The following is a 23,132-nucleotide window of genomic DNA, read 5'->3' as shown; positions in this document are numbered from 1 at the left end:
AACCGCTCTACCCTTTGGCACTCTTATTTTGGTGAATCACATTTTAGAAGTCTGGTGAATATATAGCTCGTATTTCAAGGCTCTTGATTCAAACTGGATCCCGGAAATCTGAATAGCAGAAGGTGAATGTGCCTGGCAAGTCTGCAGTCATACACAGTATTAAAATGCCTCAAATTAGAAAACTGAGCAGCACATATCCATCCCCACCGACCATTTAGAAAAAGGAGCAAGCTGGGTTTGTTGGCTTTCCCCCCAGTGAGCAGCTCGGTTCCTCTTTGGACAAGGCCCCATCATCCCGACAGCCAGTGACAGCATGAAACACCGTCCATGTCACAAAACACAGAAGTTTTCAAAATTCACCCGTTTGCTGTGTCAGAGTGGTAGGGGCGCTCTCTCCGCCATTAATGAGTGTGATTACACTGATGTCGTAATCAATGCCCGGCTCCAAGCCTGTGACTGTGTAGTATCCTACTGAGGAGTCCACAAAATCTTCAAAAATAGGGACACTTTCTCCTGCTGCAACTACTGTGATGCGGTAGCCAATAATGGTGGAGGCATTTAACGGGGTCCACCTCAGGCCGATGCTTGAATCAGTTATATCAACAAAGCTTAGGTCAGTGAGTTGGGGCACCTCTAATGAGTTAAAGAGCAAACAGGAAAGGCAAAAGACACACAGAGGCAAAAGAAAGACAAGGGAGAAAAAAGCAGTGTTCATCACTATTAACATTGACAGAACTTTAGAAGCAATTGCGGTGATATGCAGAATTTCTCTTGGGGTTTGGGCAAAAAGGAGGGGTTTTGGTGGTTTTGTTTTTTGTTTTGGGGTTTTTTTTTGGTCGTGGTGGTTTGTTTTTTTCTTTTTATATCGTACCCTTCAAAGCAGTCTCCAGTTGCCTCCCTGGGCAGTCAGAAGCTGAAGCCCCAATCCCCTGAGACAATGCACTTCCACTTTAGACATATTTAGACAATTTTCAAAAAGACTTACAAGAGACATCTAACTTGCAACAAATTTACTTTGAGCAATGATGAGCCATAAAGACATATCATTTTCTGATGAAAAAACATACCCAGGTTTTGGTTTTTTTTTTTTCAGGTAGAAAAGAAGATATCAAAGTCTATTAATGTATAAATAAAACAACTCCTCTGAAATAATAGTTGGTTGACCCTCTAGAATTTTTGTCTTGTTCAAATGGTAAGTCTAACTTTTATCATTGGGGTCACAAAAATATCAAGTCATTTAAAGGGGCTAAATTGGCCTACACGCTCAGCTGGTGAGAACCATCACAAAGCTTCAGGGTCAATCATCCACTATCTGAACTATTTACACTGGACTTGGAAGAAAGGTCTCAAATCTCTGTAATGGCTTGAGGATCTGGACCAGAATTTCTCAAGTTCTACTTACCACTAACTGCTGCAATATATGTGCTAAAAACAGATGAATCGGAACAGTGAGTAATAAAACACTTTCTTGGAAAGATGGCAAATGGTTTAAAGTGACCTTTAGATGATAAGAATTCTGTAAGAGTGACAACATCCCCATATTCAGAGGTTATGCCCAGCACATGATGTGGCCAAGAGGCTGACTTGATTTGTTGGCTAAATTGTTCAGAATCTCAGAACTGAGCCACTGAATAAGGATCCTCTTTAATGACCGTCTAGATATTGCCTAAATTTCTGTATGGCAAACAAGCACAGCTGTGACTGTTTTCCACATCGATATTACTCCTATGAGCAAATATGTTCTTTTCCTGCATGTTAGGACCAACAGAATTGGGCAGGGAGTGGGGAATGTTAGATGCATCTTTAATCGACAGTGGCCAAACCCTCAGTGGCTCAAGTCAATAGATTGGTATTGATTTAAGCCACAAGATTTGGCTGTGTAACTTTAGCAGCGTGATCCTGAAATCAGTGGGAGCTAATGGATGCTCTTCCTCACTCAGGATCAGACACCAGTAGGTGAGTCAAAGATGCAGGACTCGATACCCATTCTGTTGGATCATTACAAGTTAGCTTGAAAAGGAATTATGGGACAGTAATATTGCAAAAGACTGGCTTAAATAATAGTGGTTATGTTCTATTTTAATGGTCTTTCTAGGAGAAGTCTTATTTTACAGAATAGATGCAAAAAAATGCATTTTCTGTAAAATCATTGTTTATCCACATGAAATGCATGTGCCATATCACCTTTAAAGAGTGCTGAAAGCCAGAGACATACATTCTTAGCTTTCCCCCACCAGAAGATGGTAAAGGGATAAAGCTATTACTGCTTTAATTATGCAGTATCACAGTATTAGTTCATCCCCAGGGAGCATACAGCACTTCAGTGAAGCGTAGAAATTTTAAAGCAGTGTTATAAGAGCAAGCAAACACAGTAGCTGGCATCATTTCAGGGCTGAGCAGAAACAAAAACAAACAAACAAAGCCCTCACAAAGGAAAATGAAATGAAACCATTTGGGGAGATGCGTATTCATTTTGCTACTGTGGCTACAAAGGTAGTTTCTGCAGTCATTGCAGCATGTAATGTGAGGTGGCACACACCACTTTGTGTCCCAGAAGTGCTACAGTGACAGACCTTTCAATCTTGGCTTTCCTCTCCATTGTGCTGAAGTCATCTTCTGCCACTGTTGCTGCCAAAACTTCTCCTGTGCTCACTTTCCATTATACCTCTCTTCACCTAACTTCCCATTCCCACTAGCTGTGCTCGATGCTGGGGCACTGCAGGGCCAAGTTAAATCTGTTGCTCTCCAGCTCAGCGTACTGATAGAACAGATTCATCTCTTTACCACCACCCTGTTGACAGACAACATAGGCTGCCCATGCAGAGAAGTACATGGGCATAAAAACTTTTCTGTCACACATTGCTATATGGCTATTCTGCTTCTTGAGACCAAATATAAAGTCTAAGCCCTCTGCCATCAGACTAATAGGAGTTCTGCAATGTAGAGCTCTCGGGCTCAGCAATTTGACTTTGAGTAGCTAAAACTGCTGTTCATCCTTTCATTACCTTGTGTGATGGTTTCAGAGATGGGGATACTCTCCTGGTCGTCCTTGACTGAGTAAACGCTGACATTGTACTCCACACCAGGGTTCAGGTTTTCAAAGGTGCAGGTGGTCTGATCTGCACCTACTACTTCTTCCAAGGTAGAGCCCTGCTGCCCACTGGTAGGAGCAGTGGTCACTCGGTACCCACTGATGCCTGAAATACAGATATACCAGTATGCAGGAATCTCATGCTGTGTTGATTTACATCAGGTCTCACTACAAACTGATGCAAACACGTTACATTTTACAAGTGATTTTGCCACCCTGAGCCCAGCAGGAGAGAGGTTGCTTTGTCAGCACCCTAAAATGAGCTTCCCAGGAGGTAGCAATGCCCCTCTCACAGCACAATTTCAGTTCCCTTTGAGACCTTACCAAACTGAAAATCTCATGACACATCAAGATAAATCTACTGACTGAGAATGAGGTTTTTAATAGCTTTCAATCCTTGTTTTACGGAAGACAATTGTACAGCTCCCATCAGCTGTTGTTGGGATATCTTGAATACTTTCAGAACTTCCATGCTCACTCAATGACATGAACTCATTCTTCATTGATAGAAATCTTTTTGGTCCACTTTGCTTTCCTTCCCTTGGATTTTTTTTTTTTTTAAAACCACTGGGGATATTTGAAGAAATCCTTCAAATCCCTAAAGCAGCTGAAATATTTAAACACATTCATGCTCCAAAATAGCATTTTACATGGAATGTAAATCATGAAGAGCCCTATGGCAACCTATACTTAACTATGAATTATATCCTTGAATATATCCAGAAATAAGTACATTTTTCCTTAAAGGAATCAACAGCAAAGCTTCCTATCAAGGTCTCCTAAATAAACTGCAAGGCACCACAGAACAAACATTAGCATTCTGATACAACAGGAGGTTCGAGCATAGTGTGAGTTCACATAGTTACCTGGAGTTGTGCTTCTATCCCAAGAGACTACCAGGATCCCAGTATCAGGATTGGGCTCCAGGCGCAGGTTGGTTGGTGGAGACAATGCTGCAAGCGTTCAGACAAATAGGTCATTTATGGCACTGAGAATTATGCTAGCTCCCTCGGCATCCCTCCTCCTCCGATTGTATCCTCAGCCTTCAGAATTAGCTAAAAAAAATATTCTCCTGAAGTTGTGACCCTGCATTGCATGAGCTTGTGCTACTGTCAGCTATGCATCAAAAAGACAAGACACCCTCCAGACCACGACAGGAGGAAAAGACTAGAACTGGCTCACAGAAGACAGCCATTCATCTGGCAAGCACAGGGGAAGCAAGTGGAAGAAGGATAATTGTGGAAAAGCAACGTACGTGTAGTCACTCTCCTGATGATCGGAGTCTCTCTCTCCTGGCCGTCCATCAGGACTGTGAGGCTGTAGGTGTACTCCACTCCAGGAGTCAGGCCAGATATCACGATGCTGCCAGAATCAGAGATGACCTCCCGGGGAGCCTCTCCACCTTGGCTTGGGCGCACACCCAGCTGTAGAGAAGCAGCAAAGTTTGCTTTTCAGTTTCAAATACTCCTATCCCAGGTAACTATCAGCACCCAGAGTTATCACCCGACATGAGTATCGTGGGCCTGTATGCTTCACATCAAATGTTAAACCTGTAACTTGTGTTTTAGATGTCCCACTGATGAGCCTGACCTGGAGCCCAGAGGACATGCTTGCACTGACCTCTGTGACCTAGACCTGTCCTCTGTAAGCAGCATGCCTTTTGCATCCCTTTCCTTTGTGCTATTTTCACTGCAGTCCATATAACCAGCTTTAATCTGTCCTCCTATCACAACTGAGCAAGAGGAAAAAGAAACGCAGTTTCTCCTACCTTGAAACCAATCCTTGGGGCAGGTGTCCAGGTGATGACAATAGAAGTCTCAGTCACTTCTGTGTTAAAAGGAGGAACAGAGCCAGCAGGCTGATCTGTGAAGTGAATTGACAGAGTTGAAATCTAGCTGCTACAGCTGGCACCAAACAGGTAGAAAACCTGACCTTTAGCAGTCCAAATAGCTAGAGGTATGTAATAAGTGCTGAACTACATTACTTTTGAAAATCCAGTGATTTGAGAGGGATCTGACAGATGACTTCTGTCTGCTGCTGGGTTTGATAGACACAGTGTGCAAGTGGTCTAATCACAGCCAGTGTTTTTGTTGTTTCTGAGGAAAACGAAAATATTGAACTGGGCCTTGTAAGTTCTCTATGCATCCAGCCCCAAGAATTTGGGGAATATTGTTTTTGGCATGATGCCTAAAGTGTTCCTCAAAAACCAGCTTTTTTTCCATTACCCACCATATGCCATTCAGTCAGCAGAACACTACACCCTTGTCTGTCATCCAGCTGTCCCAGCTAGGACCATCTCATCCCTCACCAACGTCTTCAACTCTTTTGAAGTCAGCAGAGTTAAAGAAAGCTCAAAGTCAATCTGAGGAATCTGTGGTCTCATTGATATCTGTCAGAAGCATCACACAGAAGCCAAAGCCTTTGCGTGCCCCAGAATCAGTCCAAATAACTCCACTGAGTTTAATCTGAATTGACCTTGTTATTAATGAAGAGGCTTGGTTTATTAATCTATAGTCTTAAACTGGACTGGTTTCATTCAGATAAGCCAGAATTTGAAGGCAATATTCATCTAAGATATCCAGTAATAGCCTAACTGAGAAATATTTATAGATAACGCTGTCCATCAGCAAAAAGCACCTTGCCAAGGTCAACAGTGTTACTCTGATTAAAAGTTTGAACCCTTATTTTAATTTCACATTGTTCTACAAGAAACCACATTCTCTTTCGAAAAGAGGATGTGGTTCTGGGCTTGGATGGCTTTGAGTTTTGTTAGTTTATATGACTGCTTCATCATTATTTAAACAGTGAATCTATTTGTTCTTTCTAGAAGTATGTGTGGGTTTTTACAGAACTCCCTTTCCTCCCAAAACTTGCTTAATGTTTCTTCCAAGCCAGCAGCACAAGTACAGATGACTGACATTTAAAAAAAAAATAAAAGGGTAGAATGTAATGTTTGTGTCAGTTTCTGCAACTGCAGTTGAGCTGCCTTAGATGGTATGGTTGGGCTTGAGAAGTGACTGCCTTCAGCTTTATACAAATGACAAACTAATTATTTGTTGCCCATTTTAAGGGAGCTGTTTGCTTTCATTGATTTGTCATGCCAAAACCAAACAACTGGAAAGATCAAGTAAAATTAAATTTTTTTCGTTCAGTTAAACAAAAACTGAGGTACCAGTTGTAAGTGTTCCCTTTTTTTTTTAATCACCAAAAAGCTGAAATATGTTTTACTAAAAGTTTTTTGATGCAAATAACTCTTTTTCCTGCCAAATAGTTCAGAAAGAAGAACAAGGAATATTTCCCAACCAGTTCTGCTGGAATGGCACTTCAAAAGGCTTCTTCTGTAAACCAGTTCACAATAGCCACTTTCAGCACAAGTTTTGAAGAAAGGCCAGGGCATTAGGGAAAAGGAATATGTGCCTATTATACTTACAAGTTGTGAAGACTCCAGTCTCTCTGGCACTTTGCAAGTCATCCTTAACTGCCACAAGGTACACGGTATACTCCGTACCAGGCTGCAAGTTCCTGAGAAGGTACTTGGTGGCAGAAGGTCCCACATTGTAGGTCCTTGGCTGACCTCCTCTTGTGGGACCTGCAGTCAGCCGGTATCCTGTGATCACAGCACGGGGCCGCGTCCACAACACTAACACTGAATGCTCCGTGGTATTGAGAAATCTCAGTTTGGTGGGGGCATCGAGCTCTGGGGAAAAAGCATAACATGCATCAGTTTGAGCTGATTCTCTACTTCACCCCTACTTCCAAAACACGTCCATTACCATGCAAAAAACATAGGTGTTCAATGAGGTGGTTTAGCTTGTATTTCTCGCTTACGGCCTGAGTGCAACAGTAGGGAAGAGAGAAGGTGAGGACCAAGAAAGAGCTGGAAGTAGAACTGAAATAACTATATCCATGCCTCAGTGCCATCCGGTAATATGCTGGGCCAGGCAGGGCTGCGCCGATTTGGGTCGCTGCCATACGTGCCCATCCCATGGGGAAGTCAGGCTAATGGCTGGGGCGAGACAGATGAACCCAACTGCACTCAGGAATTTCAATAGTTTCTCATGAATGCTGAGCATTTTTTAAAAATCAGCTCAGTTTAGACTTGTCAGCATAAGCACGGAAACCTAACTTTAGCCCTTTTTCATTAAAAAGATTTATTCTTTTAAATCTTTGCCCAGTCCTACTTCCTGCCCTCTCAAAATCTCTTCCCAAAACAAAACACCCCCACTTTGTCATTTTAATGTAAAAATAAATAAGAGTCAGTGACTTACTGCAGAAAACCAGTTGCTACATCTACTTAAAAATAATCACACAGTGGAACTGACTATACAACAATTCTAAGCATGCTCACCTCTCCCATGGGACTCATGCAACAGCTCTTATCAGGCTTCCTCCCCTTTTTATCACTGCCCCTGTGAAGCTGCTGAAACTGATAACCCAGAAAACTACATAAATAAGAGGCTGAACAACACAGGTTCTTCAGCACTTCACCGGAGTCCAGTGAATGGTGGAGATGGCACTACATTTGGCTGAGACAAGGTGAGGATCAGAAAGGGAGACACTTAAGCAATTTGCTCCCACAGTAGGCAGAGTAGCACTGGCTGCAGCGAAGAGTTTATAGCATCTACATGGCAAGTTTCCCCCCCTTTTCTAGGTCTCAGTCATATGTTGACATTAAGAGAAGTGAGGAGAGGTTCCATCAATGCTCTGTTTTGATGGCAAATGCTTTTTCCTCCCCCTGAGTAAAGAACATTTTTGTGATAAGAATTAACGTTTTCATCACTCTCCCAGTGATTCAGTGGGAAGCAGTTTTCGTCCCTTTTGTTTTCTCCCCAGTTGTTTTCTCCCTTTTTGAGGAGGGAGGGAAAAGGAAGCGAGGACTTCCTTCTTCCACCACTTGCAAATATGGGGTAGTTCTAAAAGACAAAGGATGAGTGTGACCCTTCTTAGGCCCATCTCTTACCCATGGGCTGAGAGTCAGCTTTATCTTTTCTTGGTACTTAGAGTTGTGCTAAGTCTCATCAGACAAGGATTGTATCTTCCTTCCATTTGTAGCCTACAGTCAGTTCCTTTCTGCATAATTTAATTTGCCAGCTCTATTAGACTTTTATCACTTCCTCTCCCCATACTAAAGGCAAAAGAGGAAGATTAAAAAGCCACACACACACTCAGAGTTTATTTGTAGACTGCTTTTTAACGGAAGGCCAAAAAGAGAATCACATTTACACCGTGGGAAGAGACTTCTGCTGCAGGGTTTTCCTTGGGAACTCTGAATGATTTCTTTTTCCCAGGACTTTCGATTACAGGATGCAATTTATGTGAATACTTTCTGAAATGTGGTTTAGGCAAAGCTGTTAAGCGGATGATCATAGCCTATGGAAAATGATTCCAGACATTTGTAACTGGCTCTGTGCTGTCTGAATCAAATGTCTATGCTCTGATGTACACCTCTGTGTGTGGACTTTCAGAGGAGCTCTACACCTAGCCAAGGATCCAGAAAACAACCACAAAAACTTACAGATCTAACTGGGAACTGAGCTCTTCTTGTTCTAAACGCTTCCAAGAGAGTTCATCAGATTCCTAAGTCGCATCCTTGCTTTTGAAAGCCTCACTTGAAAGAGGAGGGAAGGTGTTCACACCATCTATGTTACACTCAAATCAGATACCTATGTCGAAGGACTCAAAGGACAAACAGAAGGATCCCATTCTCCCTGCATAGTCAAGGGAGATGGTAAGAGGGAGAGGCACTATTCATGGCTCCTAACATATGGATGCAAGTAAATAGTGTTTCTCAAACAGCATGGCTATATTCACAGATTATCCCACTTCCTTTTCTTCCCTCTCATCTTTATGAGTTGGGCTGGGTTCTCAAAAGTTGCTTTCATTTACTGAAAAGTACCAGAACAGCAGCAGATGTGCATAGGTGAATTTTGGTCCTTTGAATAATGTGACTCAGTCAAAGAAAACCACAAACACGAAGTCACCCTTCTATTGCCCAATAAACGGGTTCTGTTCATATTAACCACATCCCAGGTTCTGTCTGATCTGCTTCTCTTGGATCAAAAATGGAGATAACTACTCAAACCCATGCTAAACTCCTCCTCTTCCATCTCAAAGCCTACATCTTGCCCAGCTCCTCTCTTCTCTGCACTTCTGCAAAGCAAAACACAATGCCTGACAGACTGTGTACTTCGCTTGTCATCTTGCCTTACACTGGTGATGTGTTGCACTGCCACTTGATCATTAGCAATTGCGTTCTGAGAGATCCTGCACGACCCTTCCTGAAAAATATATGCTCCCCATGGTTCTTGTCAACAGTCCATTGACGTCGCTGCAAACCAGTTTCCACTGGGATGACAGGGGAATTTCTGGGGTGGTGAGACAGCCTGTGGAAAGCCAGGCCTGACCTGGCAAAGCTGAAATGCAGTCCTTTTAATGACAAGGCCTGTCCTTACATGTGCATGCAGAACTCCTACTGCTGACAGTGGAGCCAAATAGGTACACAGCTGTCAGAAAGGAGATAGGGATTTTTCAGAACGATCTCAGTAAGGCTCCTAAGTCATGCTGAAATCTGCCCTAAGGAATCCTAAAAAAAAAAAAAAAAAAAAAATCATCACAGGCTGTGATCTGTGCTGTAAAAGAACTGCAGGGCCCATCAATTCTCAGTCAGTAATAAAAAAGTTGAATTCCAGCCATACAAAATTGTTTTAAAGTGCCATGAGAGTTAAACTCCCATTGGAAAGCCCTGGAGGAGTATAAATCTGCTGAAGAGATCATTGTTTGAGTGAATGAATTCCCAGCCCTGTCATCCTAGTTATGGGATACCTCCTGGGCTGTAACTGTTGCACTTTAAGTGTTCTGTTTATATATTTCTCTAGGCGACAGAGAAATATGCACTTCAAAAGGTTGAAAAAAGCATGAAGGAAAGACGCTTACTGGTGGTTTGCTCTCCAGTCAAAGGTTTGCTCTCCCTGCCGTGGCTCACAGCAAAGATCTTAAAGAGATAGGTTGTTCCTGGGAGCAGGTCAACAACTTCAGCAAAAGAGCTCCTGGTGATGGGCAGTCTCTGACCGTGTTGGCCAGGGCGATTGACAGGGATCACTTCCACTCGATAGCCAGACACTTGGCTCTGCGGTGGCGTCCACATGATGGTGATCTTGATATCAGAAACCTCCACAAACTGCAGATCTTTAGGTGAAGGAACTTCATCTGAAAGCAGAGTGACAGAACAGTGTTAGAGGGAGCAGTCTTAGCAGGAGAAGCCATAGGGTTTTTTATAGTTATGGAAGAAAAAAAGTGAATTTTGATGGAAAAGTGGATAGCCCAAGAATATTTACCAAATTAAAAATGTCATGGTAACTTTACCTTATACACATATTCCCTGACAATATTCAAGCAGACTACAATTCAAAACATAACTACATAGTTTTAAGTATTTTATGCCTTCAGTCATAGAAGGTATCTTGCTGTCACAGAAAAAAACTGAAAGACCAGATTTAATGTGCTACAGAACTTCAAGTATATGCATAACCAAAAGCTTTGGGGGAAAAAAACCCCCATACTCCAGGGGTTGGAAACAGGATCCTCCTTTTAAAATTAAAAGAGAGGGTTTTCAAAACCCATGGCATGTTCTGAATGTCTATAATTACCTTAGAATCTATCTTTTATAATTAAACAAGTACAGGGGCTGATCTGGCCTTACTGTAGTCAAAGACAAAATCCAGTTTCCTCTGTGTTGGTCCAAAGTACTGCACCCTTGAATTCCTACGTTCAAATTAAGTTTCTTCAGAATAGGACTGATACTGCTCTAAGGTTAACCAATGCACATTTTTGGAAGATACAGATGCCAAACCATAAAATCATTGAGCTGAGTTTATTCCTGGTAAATTCCCATTTGCAAACACGTGCTTGCAACTTGCAGGACCATCAAATTCCACTGCTACCACATCAGATCCCAACTCTTTCACTCTCCTTTCTTTTGGTTTGGCTATTCAGCCCAATTGGATACTTAAAGAACCCTGAAACCAGTAGTTTTTTTAATTGTGGGTGCCTCAAGTTTCGATCATGTGGTGGTATTTTGGCACATCAGTCAATGCTGAGCAATCTCCCGTCCCCACCAACTGTAATGGAAAATAATGTTTAGGACTGGAAGGGAGCAGGAGAAGTCAGGTGAATGATTTTTGGATTTGTGTTGTGGTGTCTGAGTACATAACCTTAAACATGTGCAGGCCAAGTACCGAGGCAAAATGATTTACCAGGCTCTTAAGAAGACATCTTAGCAGAACCCCCTTAAGACAACTTCAGAAACTCTGATCTCTCTTTTCTGTAGAAATGAGGTGCAAGCCCAACCTTTTGACCTGCCTGCAGTCTGATCCCTAGGAAATACAACCCTATTAATGCAGAGTGGTGGCTTGACTGTGTCAATTTGTGGGTACAACTTTACTATAGAACTTCAATACCAGCAACATTTACAATTAAAAAACACAACGATGACAAAAAACAGAATTGAGTCCATTTAAAGATTCATTTAGCTAGAGCAATACAAGCCTGCATTGTTGTTTGGCTCTATGTACTGACAGAAAACTCAGTGACTGATATCCAGAACATGCTGACTGTTACCTGTGCGTGGGACGCCTGTGGTTTCCTGTTGGATGAAGACAGGAGTACTCTCCTGATTTTCTTCCACTGCGTAGATGCTGATGTTGTACTGAACACCTGGCATCAAGTCACTGAGCGTTACAGAGGTAGCAGTGTCAGGCAGGTTGAGCTCTGTGCTGCTGCCTTCCACGGAGGGTGTGTAGATAATTCTGTAGCCTAAAGCAAGAGAGAGAGACATAGTCCATAGCCACAATCAGTAAGCCAGCACAAGGAATGCTAGAAATGAGAACTAAACTGATCTCCCCACTGAGGCTTCATAAAAATAGTCCTGAACTACAGTGGGACCTGTGGCTTGCTTGTGCTCACATCCCATCTACAGATCGCACACTCATAATGCCTTACAAAGCATAATCTGATCTGGATTAGAATATTTCTGGGTTTTGACATGTGGATTTAGGGTCTATACAATTCTTGTGCTTGTTACGGGATGGTCTGGATGACAGATACAAAGAGAAGGTCATGGGGCTTGTTTTTATTTAACACAAATCCAAAAGGAGTTGTTTTGCATCCAGCCTCCTGAATTGCTTGGTTCAGACAGTGAAACCAAGCAAATGCTAAACTGCCCATGTGCTTTCCAGCTGGTCTCAATTACGGACGAGCCTTCTGTCCCAGAGTTATACTTAATTTTCTTTTTTACCTAGATTTCAGATTCTACCCATAGAGCAAAATAGATGCACTCCAATTAGACAAACCTGTGATTGGAGCCTGTGGTCTGCTCCAGCTAATGACAATTGATGTGTCATCTACACTTTCCACGGTGTGATCAGGAGGTGCATCAGGAGCTGTTTAAAGGAATAAACAGAGGAAGACAGCAAGCGTGAGGATAAGAGGTAACAAAAATTTATTGAGCAGACAAGCCAAACAGTTTTCGAAGTGCAGCAACACCCACCCACACGTACCTGTAGTCTGTGAAGTAGACAGGATCAGATTCTGCTCTCCTTCTTCAGAGATCTGATAGACATTAACAATATACTTGCGACCAGGAAGCAAGTCAGGGATGTTGACAGAAGTGGCTGTGCTTGGAAGATCTAAGGAAGGCAGGAAAGAAAAAATTGCCTTAGCAATTCTATCTTCTTGCTTTCTCTCCAAATGAAATAATTGAGACTTCTGTTCTAATCTGGGCTGAATCACAGGCTTCCTGCAATAAAACAGCAATTGTTCTGCACTGTGTCTTTAGTGCACATCAGAAAAGTTGTGTGGAGAGTTGGGACAGAACTCCACACTCAGCAAGGAGGCAAAACCTGGGACAGCAAGGCCTATGTGGGATATGGCAGGGCAACTTGAGCTGCAGCCCCTGCACACTGCTGGAATTTAGCCATCTCAACTAACCGAGTACTCATTTCATAGTCTGACTGTTGTATTTTCAATACAGAAATCTATGGAAAAATTTTCACATGAAGAGGTTATGTGGAAGGACTGACTCATGAGTGCAGAAGAATGACATGAGGGCTGATGAACTTCTCTCCTCCCTCCCTTCCCCCAGATGTCCACCTACATGCCAGATGTAGGAAATTCCCTGTTGAAGCAGCCCCTTACTGGCCAGACTGAAGCCAAGCATCTCAAAGGAAACTGGGAATTGCCTTTCAATTCGCCTGTAAACCTGTCTGTAGACAGATGAGCTCAGGAGCTGCTTCACAACAGAGCTCAGCTGTCTGGGCAGCCATTGTGCAGACAAGAAAGGTGGTGACAGTGCTGGCAGTCCCAATGTAAGCCACTTCTGCTCATGAGTTCAGGGGAGCAACAGTCCAGGGAGAATTATTAGGTCAGCAGATTACTGTTCTTTTTCTCACATTGTTCTTCCATCGCAAGTCATGTCCTAATAGCTATTACAACCTCAAATCCTTGTGAGGTATCGCTACTACCATTGTTAAGACAGGAAGTTAGGAAAAAGAAGTTAAGATGAAATTATGTGTGGTGACATAGGCTCTACAACAGATGTTAGAAAAGTGGATTCAATTCCTAGGTCTGAGTCTAGTGCCTTTAACCAGCTCCCTGGCTTAGCTAAATTGTCACATTATCAAAGACGAATAAGATCCTATCCAAACAAAACAACTGACAGAGTGGACTGGAACAGACATCCATGAGATGACACGTAGCCAAGAGAGAGCATTTGCAAAAGATTTGTCTCTGTCCATTCTGATGGAAAGACAAAGGTATAGCAAAGGAAATTAGCCAGGTGGCCGGTTCGAAAAATAGATTTGGTTCTCTTCTCATCTGCACTGCTGCTCACTTCAGGATGCTGTGGAAGCTAGTAAATTTACATGATTTCAAAAGGAAAAAAAGACTGGACAAATTCATGGAGATAAAAAGAATAAATATATCCATCCACAGTTACTACAAATCCACCACCCCTAGCTCAGGGAGTTTTCCTCTGCAGGATCCTGGGACAGTATTCTGAGAGGGTATTGCTATATACTTGCCTTGTTCTCATACTCTTCTTTGGACATGAACTTATGGCCATTGATGGAGAATGGACAATGAACTAAGTGAGCTTTTAATCTGAGCGAGTCTCACCACTCTCATATCCTAATTGAATCATACTAAAGGATAGCAAGGTCCTCACCATTTGCACTAGCTATACTGATTGTCACAGAGAACACTGATATACTGTTTCCAATGCTTTGGTCTAGTTGACTCAAATATTGTCTTACCAAGATACTGTGGCTCATCGCCCTCCTCGCTCAGCTCATACTCAACGCGGAATCCAGAAACTGTGTCAGAAGCAGAAACCCAGGAAACAACAAAGCTGTTGGCTGTGATTTCAGTGACTGACTCTGAAGTAGCAACCACGGGAGGAAGAAGAGTTGTCTCTCCTGAAACAGTGTTGCCTACAAGAGAGAAGAGAGAGAGGTTTAATTAACCATTGCTACTTTTGAGTTAACTGGGATGTATGAAACAAAGACTTCGGTGAAGATTAGGTTTTTATGGATGCCCTGCTGTTCAACTTACTTGTCACTGCTGTGGTGCTTGTTGTGGTAAAATCAAAGCGAGTGACTTCTTTGTGGCCATACCGCTGAACACTGATGAGCTGTCCTTCATATATCACACCAGGCTTCAAGCCTGAGATGGTATAAGAGTTCTGGTAGCCAGGGATGGTGGCTTCCTTCCACTGCCTTCCAGAGTTTTTCTGCAAGAACAAGGACATTCAAATAGAGAGAGACTTCCTAGCCTGCAAGCAGAGGTATCTAGTGACCTAACCAGCTGCATGGTTACCAAGCATGGTGATGTTCAAACTCAGATGTGACTCAAGTGGCTAATGCACAGACAAAGTCAAAGGAGATGAGAAAGGTATGCCAGGAAGCAGGGCTAATGACTTTTTGTGTGATTAAGTGTTACTGGGATAAACTGAAAAACAATCTAGCTTTGAACTTTTTCCTTTAAAAGGAACATTATTTGCAACATATACATTAAACTCATTCCTTTACCAAAAATGCATTAAGGCATGAAGGAATGGCTGGAAAATGCATATTTGAAAGCTGTTCACAATAACACTCTAAGCCATCATCTGAAAACGATATACAGAAAAGTTCTTCCCTTCTACCCTGCATTTGAACTCTATGGGAAGCTCTAAAATAATGCTCCATCCTCTGAGGTTTGTATGCCAATGCTTTAAAGTCCATTTCATTCAGGCCTTGATCCAAGATACACTGAAGTCAGTAAAAAGACTTTAGTGCCTTTAATGGCTTTGGATCAGGGCCTTTATTGTTCTTTTAATAACAGGAGGCATTGAGGTACTAATGTTCTTAATCATTAAGTGGTCTTTTGTGAAGCTGTCCTCAGGGGAACTGTAACACAACTCATCTACATTGGTTAAAGTGAATCATTCCTCAAATATGAGTGAGCCAATAAGCAGTGGTTAACCAGCTTTGGTTTAGACTTTACAGAAGATGGGAGATGACTGTTTACTTAATCCTATGCTAGCTGTTTATATCTTCATATCCTACTCACTTTTACCTCCTCATTAATAGGATAAAATCTATCCCAATTATCTCTGGGTATGTACATGCTATTAAAACAATGTTTCTTAGGATAAAGAAGCTTCCGCAAGGATTTACCTTACTTAAAGTGAGACTTCTCTGCTTACTGTGCTAATGCTTTGGTTAATAAAATACTTCATGAACACAGTGACCAGTAAAGTTAGGACAGAAAAACTTAAAGTGTTTATATAGCACTGGTTGTCTTTGATCCTCAGAGTAACTGTTGACCTCAACAGGACAAGGACACTGAATTAGCAACTAAAGTTTGCTGAAATTGTGTCAGCCACCTCTTTCAGACACCAGAAAAAGCCAAATAAAGTATTTTTGATGAATGAATGATGATGAAGGTGGCACTCACCGGTCTCCAGCGCAAGATGTACTTGGTGATGTGAGATCGTTCAGGAGCATTCCACTGGATGGGGTGTGAGTTTGGCTGATTTGTACTCTCTGTGATGATCACCTGAACAGGTCCAGTTGACCCTGAAAAAAGAATAATAGACATTTTTAACATCCTGGGGATGCTTTTCTTCTGCCTTTGTTGTGGAGTCATCAAAAAGGAAGAAAGTTGCATGCTCACATACTATTTCTATACCTGGGAAATAAGTGATATTGTCCTTCTATCCTTAATGCTTCATCACTCCTTAGAAAGTGATGAATTAGGATATATTTGGGTGGGGGTAGGAGTTAACATGTGCTGTTTGGGTTAATTCCCTGTGAGTTATCAATGAAATAGAAAACCAGAGTGGTCTAGTATAGAAAAAGTCTGCAAAGCAAAGTCATATTGTTCAAAGAGAGGGAGCTTTCCAGCAATTAACTACTTTCATCAGTTAATATCTTCTGCACTGGGAGCAGGGAAACAGATGAGAAATGTCTGCCCAATCCAGGTCTGATCTTGTGGCATGGTGAGGGCAAATTTCTGATCTGACATTGAATACAACCTGCAAAGAGAAACTGTAATCTTTTACTACTATACTAAATTTCTTCATCAGTTGATTTGAAACACTGAATTTTCATTACTGTGGAGCACTCCACAGGCAGTGAGGCATGTTTTCTGCACCCAAACCACACCAGACAGGTTGGTGGAAGTCTTGACACAAATCAGGCCCATAAACCATGAAAATACAAGTCCAGCAGTGTTCTAATGCTTAAGACTACCGATTGCATTTAGCTAGATCAGGCTCAGGTGTATTTTCTCCACAAAGCTCTCTAATAGAGAAGGAAAGGTTCTATGATCCCATGGTTTTCCTTTCAGTCCTTCCCAGCCTTGCTGAGGAGGTTTCACTGAACTCTCAGCAGAACTGTCCTCATGTTAGTTCTCCAAAAATCCCAGCAAAGAGCACCCTGGAATCTGCAGGAAAGTGTCTCATTTTAGCTGTTTAATACCTTCACCCTCCCCCTACTCCCAACATTTCTAATTATAATTTATTTGGACAACTGTCTGACAAATATCTGCTCCATATTTAACGGAACTTCCAGGTAAATAAACCTGTGCCCACATGCAGAAAATTTCAAAGCTCACCTAACCCCAAACCTACATTCAGAAACATTAGATTTGGTTTATTTACACATTTTCAGTCACTCTTGTGTCTAAAGAAGCCCAAAGCCCTGGTATCCAGTCTGGAGGCATGCATATTTCACATAGCTCAGGGAGATGTTTGTTTAAGCAGTCTGACAGGAGTCACTGAGGCTCAGCAAGCCCCAGTAAGAAACTCAGGAAAAAGAGTCCAAAGAAGGCCTGCTTCCTATTCTTGCCCTCCGAGTTCACTGCTCCAGAGAAAGGCAAGTCTATAGTTCTGTCTGCCACACGTCATTTTGCCTTGTCGCTAGCTCACTAGCTGTATGGCCATGGATAGAAATGCACTGACAACACTGCTCAGTATAGGTCTGGTTCAACAGAGTGCTGTCACAAAGACCTTCTATACAACATGTGTGAAGCAAGTCGCAGAGAAGGGGTACTCACCTTATTTACATAAAGCATGAAGTTGCAACAGACTTCAAAGGGGCTAGTTCCCTTCTACAGCAGGGGCACCCATATTAAAACTCTCTTTCTGAACGAGTCTCACATTCCTTTTCTTACCTTGCAGGGCACTTACGGTACATTGCAGCTAGTGAGTGGACAGACTCTTCTTAACCTATCTTGATATCAAAGCAGAGAATCAACTCAGCATTGAAGCTGCTACATCCAATCCTTACACAGTTCCTCCACATTTATGCTCAGAGATGAGTTGGGGAACGAATGACATGAGCATAGTCTTCTCCTCCCAACACAGAAGCCAAAACACAGCCTTACTGTTTCATCTTATTCAGATTAAGACACTGGCAGTTGCAACTTTGAACAGGGAAGTAGAGAGGTTCCCCTTATCATGTTCTGTTCAGGGAACTGAAACAGAGCAAGCCAACAAACAGGCATTGCCTGTCCCTATAAAGATTTCCTGGAACTGACTGGGCAAATGGACGTTCAAATATTTAATTTCTTCAGGGCACCAATCAGGAAAAATGCTTCATTCTGTGGTGGATTTTGCTTCTGTAGTGAGTAGAAAAGACAAGACTACACATGTGAGTTTTAAGCAATAGAAACTGAAGGTTGCAGGTGTGATATTGCTAAATACCAAGAGGCAATGTAAACCCAAGTTGTGTGAACTGATAGTCATTCTCTAAACGAACCCTGGCCTCAGGAACAGCTGTTAACAGCCTGGCCCCCTCTTTATAATCATGGCATCTATTTGTGTCTGCCAAGGCAGTGTTGGGGGAATGGATCTGTTTAAAGAGGAAACAAAAAGGAATAAGGTACAGAAATCTGAACAGGTGAGGACTGGAAAGACTGCTTTCCATATCAGCAGATGAGTTAGTTATCTGTTGCGTTTCTTACCAGGATAGGTCTGCAGAGGCTGGCAATGCCATTCTCCAATACCACGACCATAGCAATAGCACTGGTATCTGACACCATGGACGTATTTCTCCCATGAATCTCCGATTTGGTAAAAGGTACGGGTTTCTGAATCCTGGCACTGATCTAAAGGCACAAAAGAGACAGTTAACCACTGCATGTTACTGAAACTATAGTGAAAAATCTATGCCGAACAGAGAAGAGTAAGTCACAAGAGACTTTTACACAAAGAAATGTAACACCAAAGTTTATTTGCAAACATAGTTACATAAAGAAAAAGTGGCAACAGAAACTGAATCTCAGATCAAGGTTCTTGATATATCACTGCATGTGTTAAGTTAGATACTAGGGGGCTAATTCAGCTGTGATGCATTTCTTAAAATATTGTTAAGTACAGGCCGTCCATCTGGCAAGCTTCCCACTAAAGTCAATGGGGTGTTCCTTCAAGAAAGGATTTATATTGAATTATCTATTGTGGAGCCCAATTCTGCTCCAGCCAACTAAGTTCATCTCTCATCCAAAACTAAACCATGCTGCTCTCAAGGAAATCGATGGCAAAATTCCGACTGACTTCAGCAGAATTCAGTTACATTTTATAAGTCTGAAGTGATCCATTAATTTTCAGCAGAGTCTTTGCAGATTTACCATTGTATAAACCAAAGAAGGACAGATCAAATCCTGAAAACAGCTTAGCTAGTGTAAATACAACACAGTGCCAGTGCTTCAGTACACTTTCTAGTCTATGTGTGTTTCTGGCTCAATGGAAATTTTCAGTGAGAACAAGCATTATGCTTGCTTATTTTTTTTTTAATTAAAAAAATAAACAAAACCTTCTTTCAAAGTTGTAATTTTCAGGAGCTTTACAATCCAGGTTCCTCCAGTAAACCTGTACAGATACTACTGTAAATAAAGCAGAACTTAACCACTAATACTTTCTAACAGATTTTCTTGGCAATAGTTCAAAGTTCTCTTGGATTTAGTAATTGCAAACCAAACAGCCAGGTCTTATCTTCCAATCAAGGTTCACTAGGGAAGGGGGGGAGGCAGAAGAGAAGAAAACTCCTCATTCCTGCAGAGAACCATGATGGTTTTAGCTAACCCCCAGAGTGCTATTAACACGTGTTCTCATCCTGAGCTTTCTCCTCTTTGCCAAAACAAAGGGCAGCCAAAAAAATCAATTTAGTCCAAGGTAAGTTAATATATGCTGGTGCTCCCTTCTCTGTTCAATGAGGAGACCTAAAGATTTTAGGATAGAGAAAGTAAAGAAAACTGATCCTACCATCAGTACTTAGCTGCATATTATCAGCATTCAGTCTGAGAGGTAGCCTGCTAGGCTGACAGCTCAGGTACCAGAATTCAGCCAAATTACCCCAGCCTGGGGCTAATGTGCCCCATTACCACAGCCTGCTACATCTGAAGAGGTATGTTGCCACGATCCATTACTACTGCATCATCATCATCAACTTCTTCTGTGGCATGTCTGATAACCCAAGCTTATCTCCTTAAAACTAGGAATCCCCTTTCACTTATTCTCCAGCTTCTACTTTTGCAGTTGTGCAATTCAGGGCAGAAAGTGGGCAAAGACTGGGTCCAAATTCACACACCAGTTTCACCATACCGTAACCAGTTCCTACATAACCACAGTCTGTGTTTAGCAAGTGGGAACAGCTGGTGACTTACCAACAGGATCGCATTTCCATCTCCCCCGGCCCTGGCCAAAGCATGTGCAGTTCAGCATGTGCCCCTCATCGTGACGCTTGTGGAAGGTCTGGTTCACATCATAGGTGATACCATCCACAATGCACTGGTCTGTTTGAGAAAGAGCAGAGACACTTTTCTCGGTAATAGCTCTAAGTGTTAAGACAAAAATCCTTCTGCTTGGCACATTGTTCCCTCCTCTTGATCAGCTTACAGAGACTGACCATGACAAGCTCCATTCATGCGAAAGGGAGCCCTCCTGATACCTGTGATCATCACAGACTAGTGCTGCACACATACCTCCGGCTCCCCAGTTCATTTATCAGCAGCGTGTAAATAAGTAACACTTGCAGAAAAGAGGTCTGTAGGAGTCCAAAGTACTATGCATAGCTCAGACTACAGAACTGCCTGTTTTTTCCTTGTGACATATTCCACATGTGTAAGAAAATCTAAAATAGCACACTAACTCTCTCACTACCTCCTCTTAGGAAGATCTAGACTGGAATACCTCGATGAATACTGCCTGAAATCATTAGAACCACACAAGGAGAAAAGAGCTAATCCAAATTCATAAAGATACCATGAAAAGGTACAAACATCCTCATGATGTTGTTCTGCTGGGTATCTCCCTGCTACACTTTGTAGTAATCTGAAGACAGGGCCAGATCTATTACACATCCAAGATGCTACTGGTACCTACTATTCCCTCAAAACACAGTAACCAGACCCCATGCTTAAGTAAAATGGTATCAGTCTATTAGGTTTAATGGAGATGTGTCAATCTGATCTGGCCCAGAATTCCTAACACCAGTCTAATTGCAGCGAGGAACAGAAAGACAAAACAAACAAGAAAACCACCCCAGAAGCATGTTGTTTTTTTAACTGGGACCCAAGAGACCCAAGTTCAGTTCCGGAGTCAATCACAGACCATCTGTCCTCGGGGAAGTGACTCAGTTAATCCCAGGCCTTCATTCCCCATCATACTTTCCCACACTACAGGCATGGCATCAGGATAAACCAAGCAGTGCTCAGACCCTTCTATGGCTACTGAGGACCTTCTTTGGCTGCTATGTTTAAACAGCTCTACTCTAGATAACCTTTTGAAAAAGCAAAGTATCTCTACTCCCCCTCACCAAGAAAGACCGCTTTAACTCCAGAATGAAACTGCAGAGAACTAGCTGTGCATGTGGAAAAAGAAGTTTCACAGACCAGAACTTTTAGTAGCGCATTTCTCACTGTTCTGAAGTAAATGCATAAAAAAACCCCTCCTAAAGCCCTTGAGTGAGCCTTTCCCTATAAATTATATCCCATTTCAACAGTGGTGTTAAGAGTCCTTTCTTGGCTGCTTGACAGCAACCCCCCTGCCTTTTCCAGACATGAAGCCAATGCTGTGAGCTAGCTGTAGGATGATCGAATGTCTGTGCTTTTAAGTCTTCTTTTTTTGGTATTGCTTAAGCACTTCTCCACTTGGACTACTCATATAAATAAGTAAATAAATAAGAGTAATCTCAGTGCTGTCCTGCCAATTTTTCATATAGATTAGCCAGCAAAGGGCTAATCCAGCACAGAGGAATTGAAAATTTCACTGAAGAACAATAAAACAGGATGGCTCTACATTCAAATTTCAGACTAGTCTGGAGTTTTGTTTGTTCTTGAGAGGGTGACGTGCCTCTGCTGAGCTCACTGTAAAGTCACAGTGGCACTGATCCTAAATGTAGACAAAAGGAGGTAGGGATACCTCCTGATGAAGCTCATCAAGATCTGCCCCTGCTTTCTATCCTGCAAAGGCTGAAATAGTACTCTTCCAGCATGTAAACAAGACAGGAACTTCACATAGTCCCTCTGATTCCCTTTCTACTCCAAAGAAAAGCTTGATAATACACAGCTCTTGAGCCTGGGCTCAAACTCACAGTGATAGAAAGGAAGACCAATTTATCCCACTCCCAAAAACACTTAGACTAAAGTGGTGATATCAACATGAAAATCAGTACCTCTGAGCTGGGAATAGGCAATGCAAGTCCATTCTCCACGGCCATTTCCTACACAAGTACATCTCATCATATGGCCCATGTCATGTTGTTTATCCCACTGGTCCCCAACACGGTACATGACACCATCATTGGTTGTGCAGATTTCTTCATGGGCTGGTTGAGAAAAAAGCAAGAGGGTACTTTATCTGGCCAGACTTAAGATCTTGAGGGCTTAGACTGTTTGCGATGCCCCTTCATACTGCAAACCATTCAATGGTTTCTGCATCTGCAGCTTTAGGGCACCCACTCAATTTCAAACAGCATTTTTGCTGGGTGATGACATTCTCTAAGTGAAGATCCCCTGTAGAGTTTCATTCATTTTAATTCTCATTTGAGAGCTACTAGAAATAGCTTCTGTACAATGTCCAAGGGGTGCTGTGTGAAAGAATCAGTTCTTGTTACATACATGCCTTTATATGAACATAGCCATTTGAAGACCCACGTGTTCCACAAGCTGTTCAAGGACTCAGATGCTACGTTTCCAAAGGCCTTTGATTTAAGAATTGGTAGTCACATTCCCTCCTACATGTCCCCTCCTGATATCATGGAGATGAGCATGGGTTGCAGGAACGGACCACAATATTGATTATAACATTATTGCCATTTTCAGGGTAACACATTGGTATTACAAGTACAGACTTATTCCTAACCACAGATCAGGCAACAGAAAGTGATGAGCCATGAGGGAGAAGCTTTAGTAGATGCAAGATAAAAAACTGCTACAAAACGCTACAGTCCAGTGCTCTCTAAAGGACCTAGACCAGTTTGCACCAGTTGAGAAGCTTGCCTACCAC

General features: G+C 42.2%; 1 protein-coding gene across 1 annotated transcript in view; it reads right to left on the bottom strand.

Annotated features, from left to right (window-relative positions):
- Positions 1-23,132, bottom strand: part of FN1 (fibronectin 1) — a gene marked incomplete at both ends in the record, with an annotated part of 38,544 nt that overhangs the window by 4,716 nt on the left and 10,696 nt on the right. The window contains 16 exons of the mRNA XM_010294254.1: positions 361-633; positions 3,006-3,197; positions 3,958-4,044; positions 4,347-4,515; positions 4,860-4,954; positions 6,522-6,788; positions 10,025-10,297; positions 11,708-11,902; positions 12,439-12,528; positions 12,646-12,774; positions 14,398-14,574; positions 14,696-14,873; positions 16,082-16,203; positions 18,593-18,736; positions 20,291-20,419; positions 22,300-22,452. Coding sequence (XP_010292556.1) covers positions 361-633; positions 3,006-3,197; positions 3,958-4,044; positions 4,347-4,515; positions 4,860-4,954; positions 6,522-6,788; positions 10,025-10,297; positions 11,708-11,902; positions 12,439-12,528; positions 12,646-12,774; positions 14,398-14,574; positions 14,696-14,873; positions 16,082-16,203; positions 18,593-18,736; positions 20,291-20,419; positions 22,300-22,452 — 2,673 coding nt within the window. The remainder of the gene's footprint in view (positions 1-360; positions 634-3,005; positions 3,198-3,957; positions 4,045-4,346; positions 4,516-4,859; positions 4,955-6,521; positions 6,789-10,024; positions 10,298-11,707; positions 11,903-12,438; positions 12,529-12,645; positions 12,775-14,397; positions 14,575-14,695; positions 14,874-16,081; positions 16,204-18,592; positions 18,737-20,290; positions 20,420-22,299; positions 22,453-23,132) is intronic.

The sequence above is a fragment of the Phaethon lepturus genome, unplaced genomic scaffold, assembly GCF_000687285.1.
Source record: "Phaethon lepturus isolate BGI_N335 unplaced genomic scaffold, ASM68728v1 scaffold55449, whole genome shotgun sequence".
In the NCBI taxonomy this organism is placed as follows: Eukaryota; Metazoa; Chordata; class Aves; order Phaethontiformes; family Phaethontidae; genus Phaethon; species Phaethon lepturus.
This window is presented reverse-complemented; position numbering and strand designations above follow the sequence as displayed.